The sequence below is a fragment of the Triticum urartu genome, chromosome 3A (genome assembly GCF_056163025.1).
Source record: "Triticum urartu cultivar PI428250 chromosome 3A, HENAU_Tu73, whole genome shotgun sequence".
Classification (NCBI taxonomy): Eukaryota; Viridiplantae; Streptophyta; class Magnoliopsida; order Poales; family Poaceae; genus Triticum; species Triticum urartu.
Window position 1 is genome coordinate 553,192,276 of NC_141875.1, and position 11,056 is coordinate 553,203,331.

General features: G+C 51.2%; 1 protein-coding gene across 1 annotated transcript; it reads right to left on the reverse strand.

Moving 5' to 3' along the window:
- Positions 1-561: 561 nt before the first annotated feature.
- Positions 562-1,575, reverse strand: LOC147980495 (uncharacterized). Its single transcript, XM_087516898.1, has 2 exons — positions 1,352-1,575; positions 562-1,210 (listed from the first exon to the last, which is right to left on the reverse strand). The coding sequence occupies exons 1-2, from the start codon at positions 1,573-1,575 to the stop codon at positions 562-564; spliced, it is 873 nt and encodes a 290-aa protein (XP_087373024.1).
- Positions 1,576-11,056: the final 9,481 nt, after the last annotated feature.

Consider the following 11,056-nt stretch of genomic DNA (forward strand, 5'->3'; position numbering starts at 1 on the left):
TAATGTGGAAACCAAGTAGCTAGTATGAAAACAATGGTATATACTCGAAAATCCATAAGAGCACTCGGGTGCATACCATGCCCCCCGCCCCCCTATATTAAAAAATAATTTATTAATTTTAAAAATTCAAAAAATCTCGGAACTTTTATAGAATCAAACATAACCAGGTGCAGTATAAAAAGATTAAACAGGGAATTGACTTTCATTGTATCCGGGGTTAAAGATTTACCAAAAAAACATAGATACAAATACTATTCATGCTATATTGTCGTCATAAAAAAAATTTTGCCCTAAAGTCAATGGGAATCATTCCTTGATCAAACTTTTTATACAAGTATAATACATGGTCATATTTGATTCCAAAAAAGTTCCGGGATTTTTTGACTTTTTTTGAATTACTAAATTATTGTTGAATGTAGAGGGGTGGAGCACCGAGTGCTTCTAATCCACTTCCGATATATACTATGTTTCTTAAAATTCGAAATAAGAACAAAAATTACTGCTTGCACCTATTGATGAGCTAGTTTTGCATTGGCTTTGCAATCAAGCAGATCTCTTGTCTCAGTTATACATGGCCCTCAGTAGGGGAGCTAGCCTTGATTCGGTGCGCGGGGTGGTAGGGATCCGAATTGCATCGGGGGACAAGCTCGGCTTCTCCACCAATATTTTTCGAGGAATCTTCTCCACCGTAATGGCGGCAGGTGGTAAGCTCGGCTTCTCCGCCACAATAACGGCGAGGCGGCACCGAACAATGAGGCGGTCGTCCATGGCCGACGTGCTTGGCTCCAGGCTGAATCTATACAAGTACCTATTGTTGGCATTGGCATGGTTGAACGTGTGAGACATCTTTTCAGACTCAAAATTGACCACTCCCTCGAGCTCAAAACTGAACTCCACTGTTGTCGGCGCCGTGCCATTACTCGCGCGGACGAGGCTAATTACCCCAGTGGGGCTGAATTGGAAGTACCATCTGCACCCTCCCACAGCGAAGTGGGTGGAGTAGGTGCACTCCCCGCCCCGGAGCGCGGCCTTGAGCTTGTAGAAGCTGCCGATGGTGATCATGTTGGATCCGGCCATGGCGACCTGCGGCCCCAACACAGCGGGCTCGTTAGGTTTGGAAAAGAGGCGCCACCAAGTTGCCTGCTGCTTCGTCAGAGTGCACCTGAGGGTGAAGCTGTCGCCGTGTACACACGAGGATGCCTCCAGCTCCCTCATGTACAGGACCATAATCAAGACCCTATCGGATTCCAGCATCCCATTGGTCTCCTCGTGGAAGACGGTGTGCTCGCCGGTCTCGTCCAGAACTTCCATGGAGATGTCGATGCCTTGGAGCACCAAGTCTGGTTTGTACCTGAATCGGGAGCGGAGGTCGACCGAGACATGGAGGTGATCCGCTAGGCCCTCGTTGAATTGCCTCGGCTCCACTGTGATGCTCCACAAGATGTCACCGAAGGAGAATGTGCGGACAGTCTCCGGGTGAAGCAGAGGCGCCCGCACCAAGTTGGAGTAGTCGGAGATCCTCACGTGGAGCGGCATCTCGTCCCTCCTTGACAGGTGGCTGGCGGTGGCACCCATTGATCGAGAGACGACGAAAGATCCAACAAGCTCTCCGAAGAGTAAGTAGGTGCCTGTGTATATGTAGCATGTAGGAATCGATCCCCGAACGAGTCCGGACTCTTTGTGAGTAAAAAGAAGGCCGAGTCGCTCTTCGTCTTGCCCTGCTAATTAGGACTACGTACCTTCCATCGATACACAACCAAACCGGATGAAAACCGGCCTCGCTTGGAAGTTGGTTGGAAACAAATATTTTGGCAATACAACACAATGTATTGATCGGTGCATAGCGCACGTATATATGAAGTACAAGGTGGGCCACAACCTCAACTATACAATGACTAGGAGGTGGGCCGGACTATACAATATACATGCACAAACCATATATTCAACACCCCCCGCAGTTGAAGCGTCGCCGAAGACACAAAGACTAGACCTGAACTCCTCGAAAACAGAAGTAGGCAGTCCTTTTGTCATAACATCGGCAAACTGTTGCGCCGTCGGGACGTGGAGGACCCGGATGCGCCCAAGGGCCACCTACTCACGAACAAAGTGTATGTCGAGCTCAATGTGCTTCGTTCGTCGATGATGGACCGGGTTGGCGGAGAGGTACACGGCGGAGACGTTGTCGCAGTAAACGAGTGTGGCCTTGTGAACATCACAAAGCAACTCCTGGAGCAGCTGACGAAGCCAAGAGCATTCGGCAACGGCGTTAGCCACTGCCCGATACTCTGCCTCAGCACTCGAGCGAGAGACTGTGGGCTGTCGCTTGGAGGACCAAGAGATCAGAGACGGCCCAAGGTAGACACAGTACCCCGAAGTGGAGCGCCATGTGTCCGGGCAGCCAGCCCAGTCCGCATCAGAGTAGGCGACGAGGTCGGTAGAGGTGGAGGCCGTCAGTGTAAGTCCCATGGACGTAGTGCCGCGTATGTAACGGAGGATACGCTTCACCAAGGTCCAGTGAGAGTCACGCGGAGCATGCATGTGAAGACAGACCTGCTGAACGGCATTACTGCAAGTCGGGGCGCGTCAGAGTGAGGTACTGCAAGGCACCCACAATGGAGCGATAGAAGGCCGCGTCGGATGCGAGAGAGCCCTCCAGAGCTGAAACCTTGGACTTGGTGTCAACAGGCGTGGGAGCAGGCTTGCAGTTAAGCATGCCGGCACGATCGAGAAGCTCATGGGCGTAACGCTGCTGATGCAGAAAGAACCCATCTGGCCGTCGAACCACCTCAATGACGAGGAAGTAGTGGAGGGGCCCCAAGTCCTTCAGGGCAAACTCATCGCGAAGACGAGTAGTAAGCCGCTGGAGAAGCGCGACAGTGAAAGCCGTCAGGATGATGTCGTCGACGTAGAGCAGCAAGTAGGTCGTGTCAACCCCGTGATGGTACACGCAGAGGGACGCGTCGGAGCGGGTCGATGAATCCGAGCGTCTGCAGAAAGGCAGCGATGCGCTGGTACCAGGCCCAAGGAGCCTGCTTCAACCTGTAAAGAGAACGGGAGAGCAAGCACACATGGTCCAGATGTGTGGCGTTGACGAAGCCGGTGGGCTGCTCACAGAACACCTGCTCGGTGAGGTGGCCGTGCAAGAAGGCGTTGGAGACGTCCAACTGATGCACGGACCAGGCTCGGGAGACGGCCAGTAGAAGCACGGTGCGGATCGTGCCCGGTTTAACAACCGGAGCAAAAGTGTCGATGAAGTCCACGCCCGCACGTTGCCAAAAGCCTCGAACCACCCAGCGAGCTTTGTAGCGCTCGAGAGTCCCGTCGGGACGAGTCTTATGCCGAAAGACCCACTTGCCCGTGATGATGTTGGCACGAGGTGGCCGAGGGACAAGCTGCCAGGTGCGGTTCCGTTGGAGCGCATCAAACTCTTCCTGCATCACAGCGAGCCAATGAGGGTCCCGAAGGGCGGCTCGAGCTGACGATGGGAGAGGGGACGGCTCGGAGACGGAAGTGGCGAGAAGATACTCATCGCTGGTGTACCGCGTACTCGGGCGGAAGGTACCAGCCCGAGAGCGAGTCATCGGGCGGGGCAGCGAGTCCGAGGCGACGGGCGAGGACGAAGGAGAGCCCGCCGCCACTGATGCCGCGGGTGAGACCGCGGGCGAGGCCGCTGCAGGCGAGGCCGCCGGCGAGGGCGCGGGGGGGCGCCAAGGAGGCCCGCGCCGATGGTGGCGCAGGAAGCGTCGCAAGCGCTGGGAGGGGTGCAGCCCCTAAGGAAACCGGCCGGGGAGGAACTCGACCCGGGGCACGGGGGACACCCTCAAAGCCAGGAGGCGGCCCGAGAGAAGCGCCCGAGCGGCCGTCACCAGGAGCAGGCAAGGCCGCAACATCCGAAGGTACCTGCTAAAACGGAAAAACCATCTCATCAAAGTAAACGTGTCGGGAAGTGATGACCCGATGTGAGATAGGATCATAGCAGCGGTAGCCTTTGGTGTTGGGGGGATAGCCAAGAAAAATACAGGCCACGGATCGTGGTGCGAGCTTATGAGAAGTAGTGGAAGCGATGCTAGGGTAGCACAAGCAACCGAAAATGCGAAGCTCGGTGTAGGAAGGTGGCGTGCCGAACAAAAGATGATGAGGAGCAAAATTCCCGCGAGTGCGACAGGGACGGATGTTGAGGAGTAGTGATGCGGTGACGAGCGCGTCAGGCCAGAAACGTGGTGGCACGTTGGCGTGAAAGAGGAGGGTGCGAACGCAATCATTAAGAGTGCGAAGTATGCGCTCAGCGCAGCCATTTTGTTGTGAAGTGTACGGGCAAGTGAGACGAAAAATCGTGCCGTGTGTGGCGAGAAGGTTGCGGATTGCAAGATTATCGAACTCCTTCCCGTTGTCTGTTTGCAACGCATGAATGAGGCGACCAAACTGCGTGGAGACATAGGAGTAGAATGCGGTGAGAGTGGCAACAGAATCCGACTTCCGCCGCAACGGGAAGGTCCACACATAGTGCGAAAAATCATCAAGGATAACAAGATAATAGAGATAGCCCGTGTTACTTGCAACAGGAGAGGTCCAAACATCACTATGAATCAACTCAAATGGGTATGAAGCAACATGCGAGGAAGTGCTAAAGGGTAAACGAGTGTGTTTGCCGAGACGACAAGCATGACAAGTGTGATCGTCGATCTTATTACACGTGAATGAAAAACTGTGAAGAATATGACGAAGGGTGGCAGGGTTGGGATGACCAAGACGAGCATGCCAAAGGTCCACTCCGGCGGAAAGCGCCATGGGTGTAGCGACGGAGGATGTGGAGGAGTGGACCGGGTAGAGATCGCCGGGGCTGTCACATCAGTGGAGCACCATCCGGGTATGGGCATCCTTAACAGAAAAGCCAAACATGTCAAATTCAACGGTGACAGAATTTTCACGTGTAAGAGAATAAACAGAAACAAGATTTTTAATGATGTCAGGTGAAACGAGTACATTAGAAAGATGTAATGGAACGGAGTTAGAAGGAAAAGCGGCATGGCCGACATGAGTGATGGGCATGAAAGAACCGTCGCCCACGGTAATGCGAGTAGCAGTGTGAACAGGGTGAGCGGTAAGAAGGTTACCGGGGTTGGCGGCTATGTGAGCCGTGGCTCCGGTGTCCATGTACCAGTCGCCACCACCGGTGTACTGCTGTGGCATGGGGACAGTGTGGAGGGCCGCTAGCAGCGCGGGGTCCCATGGTGCCGGTGGGAGGGCTGGGGCCGACGGCAGAGGCTGTGGCAGCGGCGCCACGAGCCCACCGGCCGGAGGCAGCCCATAGGCCGCCGAGGGGCCGTAGAGCGGCGCCGGCGGATACGCCTGAGGGGACGTGTACAGAGCCTGATGAGGGGCCGGGCGGGCGCCAAAAACACCGGGGACGGGGGCGCGCGCTATGAGCATGGAGTATGCATGAACAACCCCCGTCTAGGGGTTCTGGCCGGCCTGCCAGGGCGTCGGCGGGAGTTGGTGCTATGGCTGGCGCAGTGCCCCGCCATGGGCAGCTGGCGGCTGCTGCTACTGCTTGCGGCCACCTCGGCCGCGACGCCCGCCCCGGCGCTGCTGCTGCTCGGCGGGGGGCGATGGAGGGGCCTGCGGCGACGCGGGATATGGGAACCCGGGCGGCGGCTGCACATGGAGGGGCCCCTGGACGGGCCGCGGCGGGGGAGCCAGAGCGGTAGGCGGCGCACCGCCGCGGGTTCTGGCGGTGAGAGCCGTATGGGTGGCCTGGGTGCGCGACATCCGCATCCTTTTCTCCTCCAGCTTCAGGTACGCGACGACCTTGGGGAAGGTCGGGTTGGTGATGAGAGGGATGTTGGAGGCGGCGTTTCCGAAGTCTTCGTTCAGGCCGGCGATGAGAGTGCTGAGAAGGAGCTCGTCGGAGACCTTCTCGCCGAGGTCACGGAGCTCGTCGACAAGCTTCTTGAGGCGCATGCAATAATCGTCGACTGATGAGTCAGGCTGCTGGCACCCAAAAAACTCGCCGTGCAAGAAAACCTTGCGTTGGAGCGCGTTGTCGGTGAAGAGGCCGTTGAGCTTAGTCCAAACGGCGTGAGCGTCATCATCGGCGGAGACCACCATGTGGAAGAGGTCCTTCGAGATGGTGGTGTAGAACCAGCGGATAAGAGTGGCGTCGATGGACGTCCACTCCTCATCGTCCTCCATGAAGCGGGAGTCAACGGAGCCATCGATGTGATCCCGGAGATTGTACTCACGGAACACAAGGGAGCAGTACGTCTTCCAGGCATAGTAGGTGGAGGTGAGTTGATCGAGAACGACGGGAACCCGAGCGAGGATATTGAGATCACGGATGACGACGGGATCGGGGCCGTCGAAGGGGTTGGTGCGGCGGCTGCGGGTGGTACCGGTGGAACCAGGGGAGGCCATGGACGAGAGGGGAGGGCGGCGGCGCGTGGTGAAGCGGCGCGGCGGGAGGGATGGCGGCGCGGCGCGGGTGGTGGCGCTGCGGGTTGCGGGCGGAAGCACGAGGCGGCGGTGGCACACCAGGGGGCGGCGGCGCAGTGGCTGCGGCGGCGGGTGGCGGCGGCGGCGGTGGCAGGAGTTAGGGTTAGGATCATAGGTATGATACTATGTTGGAAACGAATATTTTGCACAATGTATTAATCGGTGCATAGCGCACGTATATATGGAGTACAAAGTAGGCCACAACCTCAACTATACAATGACTAGGAGGTGGGCCGGACTATACAATATACATGCACAAACCATATATTCAACAGTTTCCTATCGTGTTCGTAGCTAGTCCAAGATTACGTCCTTGTGCACCCCTCATCATTTTATTTAGGGCGATGCTAGGCGTCGGTGCGCCGGCCGAACGTTTCGGCCGGTCGCACCCTAGCCGTCAGATCGGCCCGTCCCGAGCCGTTGGATCCTTATCCAACCAGATCATCGTCTTCCTCTCGCGAGCGCGTAACGAGCGTCGTCTTCCTCTCGTGAACCCCATCTCGCCGGCCGCCCCGCGTTCCCCCTCGTCGCCGCTCCTCCCTCGCCTGCCCTCCTCGTCCCTGGTCGCCGTCCTCGCCGGTCGTCTTTCCCGGCCGCCTTGGTCGCCCCAGTCCCAGTCCTCGGCGACCATCCTCTTCACCGGCTTCGCCCCATGCAATAGCCCATCCCTGCAGTTGTAGCTTCCATGGCCACCGTTGCAGCTCCGGTGGCGACGACCGGAGCTCACCGGTGTGCTCGCCAGCGCTCATCCCCCGCTTGCGAACAAAAAAATCGAGCGCCCAGGAAGATGCCCAGTGCTGCAAACTACGACGAAAAAAGCTACAACTAGCGATAGGAAAAGCTTCAACTGGCTACGAAAAAAGCTTCAACCAGTATACGACTAGAGCTATGGATGACCAAGAAAAGTTACAACCGGTGACAAAAAAAGCTTCATCTAGCGATGAAAAAAGCTTCATCAGACTATAAAAAAGTTTCAACCGTGGAAACGAAGGCATGGACGAAAAGTTACAACCGGTGACAGAAAAAGATTCATCTAGCGATGAAAAAAGCTTCATCCGACTATAAAAAAAAGTTTCAACTGTGGAAACGAAGCCATGGATGAAAAACGAAAAGTTGCAACCAACAGTTATAAAAGTTACAACCGCATTGAAAAAAGCTTCAAACTTCTTATCTCAGCTGCGGCCCCGCGATGACGATGACGCCGTTTTGCTGCAATCGTAGTAGATTTTTGCTACCACCGGCGATTGAATTTGCTACAACCAGTTTCAGCAAAAAAATCGCCATGGGGGTGTAGTCTGCCATGGCTGGTTGCAACTCCGGCATGGCCGGGTCCGGCGAGGTAGGCAGAGCTCCAATGCTGCGAGGTAGCGCGTCACCGTGGTAGCACCCCGTCGCCCCCAGTTGCAACATCTCCCATGGTCACCGCCCCTCGGTCGCCGGCGAGATGGGATGGTCATCGCGCAAAGCCATGGAAGCTTCAAGCGGGAAGGGGAGGCGTGGTGCTGCGACCGGGGGGCGAGGGGGAAGAGGGAAGGGATGGGGAAGGGGTGGGGAGGAGGGGGCAGAAGAAGAGGGCGGCGCGCGCCCCGGCGAGCTGCGCGAGATGTGGGGGAGCTGCGATGAAGGAGACGCGAGGAAAAGGGAGACCGGCCCAATGTTCCGCCGGTGCCCCAGCCCCAAACGTTTCCCTTTTATTTAGCCATGCAAAGAAGATGGGATCGACTATAGTAGCAATTCTTTGATCTGGGTCAGTTGTGAGTTCTAAGTTCTAATCCCGGTGTGGCAAACCGTAGCGACAGCGTTTAGATATGTTTAGGGTTTCTCTGATTCAAAGGATTCTCAAACAAATTGGACCCCGATAACTGCCGAACGTTCGGTCTGGAAGAGGCCTAGATCGAACGACTCGGTCGCTACTGGGGGTGTTAACGACCGAACGAGTTGGCTCGTTCGGCAGGAGAAGCACCCCAGCCGAACACTCTCGTACAACTCCTATAGGCCTTTTTTTGCTGTGGCTAAATAAGGCCCAGCTTGGCCCAGTTTTGACTGTAACAAAAAACAACCCAGTTTTGGCTGTGACTAATAAAACCCAGATTTGCCATGCTAAAAAAGATTACAAACATCCAGAAAACAATCTGAAAGATGAATTTGTTGTGACGGATAGAGTGACAAACAAAGTTACTACTAAAAAATGCCAGTGGTTCAAACAAAGAAATACCATCATCTTTATAAGCAAAATTTGGCATCGCCAAAAAAGATCTGTTTTCGTAAAAAAAAAAGACTAAAGAAAAAGTTCATGGCAAATTTGCATGTGTACATGCTGGCAAGAAAATGTGGATTCAAATTTTTTATGGTATTTTTATTATATACATGAAAAGCAAAAAAATGTGGATTAAAATTTGCCATCATGTGGCAAAACAAAAAGGCAAAAATTGCCATCTATCGTTTAGTAGTAATTACCATGTTTTTGTAAAGTAAATGTAAAAAAGCCTATAGAAGATAAATAAATAAATCCATGAATGGTGAAAAACTAAAAAAAACTTTGCCATGGATGAAAGGTATATTTGCCATGGCAGAATAAAAAGTAAAGTCGCCATGCTCCATAAAAGTAAATTTGCCATGTACGTTAAATTAAAATTGCCATGCAAATGAAGGAAAATTTGCCATGGCAATAAAAAAGTTAAATTTCCATGGCAATTAAAAAGTTAAATTGCCACGGCAAAATGCAAATTCAAAATTGCCATCTAATTTTTATCAAAATTCACATGAAAAAAATGAAAAGTAAACATTGCAATCAATGTAAAATTGCCATGGTGGATAAAAAGTAAATTTCCATTGTCCGCAAAGTAAATTTGCCATGGCAAGATGAAAAGTGAAATTTCCATGTATGTTGAACTGAAATTGTTGTCTATATTAAAGAGAATTTGCCATGGACGATGTGAAGTGAAATTTACCATGGCAAATAGAATGTAAAAATTGCCATGGCAAATAAAAGGTGAAAAGTGCCATGGCAATAAAAGTTAGAAATTTGCCATGGCGATAAAATGAAAAAATTGCCATGGCAATATAGGGTGAAAAGATGCCGTGGCAATAAACTTAAAATATTGCCATGGCGATATAGGTAGATTTTTCATGTGAATAAAGTTAATTTCGCAGTGGCAACATACAAAACTCAATTTTGCCAGGCCAAAATAACGTTAAAAATGCCATGCTAGAAAGTAAAAAACTCAATTTTGCTATGCTGAATGAAATGGTGCTTGCCCATGGCAAAAATAACATGGGTTTGTGTATGAAAAACAAGGAAAAAGTTAATATGGCACGGGTTTGTGTATAAAAAACGAAATGAAGTTGCCATGATCCATGAACTAAATTTGGCATATGGCCCCATCAAAGGTAATTTTGCCGTTAACAAAATAGCCATGTCAAAAATACTTTTATGGCACGGTATGAAATTAAAGAAAATCATTTGCACATGGCAAATTCAAGAAAAGCAAACGACTAAACTAAGATGGATCAAAAACTAAAAATTTCCATGGTTAAAAATAAAATCTGCTATGTTCACAAAAGATTTTTCGTGATCTGGAACTAAATTTAACATGGTCCACAAACTAAATTTACCATGATCTAAAAACTAAATTTGACATTGTCCATAAACTAAGATTTGCCATGATCCATGAACTAAATTTGCCGTTAACAATTAGCCATGGCAGAATTTGAACAAAAATGTTTTCATTTGCACATGGAAAAATTAAGAAAGCAACAACTAAAATTACCGTGGTCGAAAAAAAGTGACATTTGTCATGGTAAAAATGTTTATTTTGCCTTGTTTGCAAAAGTATTCCATGATCTAGAAGTGATTTTGCCATGGTTCACACACTAACTTTTCCATGATCTTAAAACTAAATTTACCATGATTTTACAAAGAAACGTGAAGGTTTGTGTGGCAACAGGTTTTAACTATTTGCCATGGCAACAGGTTTAACAAAAAATGCCGCGGCGAAAAATGAAATGAAGCAAGATTTGCCATGGCAAAAAAAGCGTGGGTTTGCGTATGAAAGACTAGCAAAAAATGCCATGATCCACTATTAAAATTGTCGTGGTTTTAAAAATGAAATGAAGTTGCCATGATCCATTAACAGAATTTGCCATCATCCATTAATTAATTTGCCATGAGGGGTGAATTAAACTTGCCGTTGTCGATAAAGCAAAATTGCTGTGCTCCATTGAAAAATGTCATGAATCATACACTAAATTTTCCAACCTAAAATTGGACGTGTCAAGGCATGTACAACGCGGTGCTTATCATGGGCGCTAGGGACCAAAATCCTGGCCGTTTCGTCTGTGCAGAGAAAAAATCCTGGCGCCTCCAAGGCACCGATGCTAGACTTGGCAGCGGGCGCCTACAGTTCACGAGTAGCTGATTTTGCCTAGGTGAACTAGCGTCTCGAAGCATCTCAGCGTTGTAGGTCAAGGCTCTTACACGAGCGCCAGAGAATAATCCTTTTATTTTTTATCCATAAGTGTCTATCCAAGCGTCTATGCAATGGAGATGCCCTCGGGGCAAAAC

Excerpts from the sequence above, each read along its gene's own strand:
- LOC147980495 (XM_087516898.1), bottom strand. The coding sequence starts at position 1,575 with ATGGGTGCCACCGCCAGCCACCTGTCAAGGAGGGACGAGATGCCGCTC. Across the intron at positions 1,211-1,351 it reads GACCTCCGCTCCCGATTCAG|GGAGCTGGAGGCATCCTCGT; the intron begins GTACAAACCAGA and ends CCTGTACATGAG.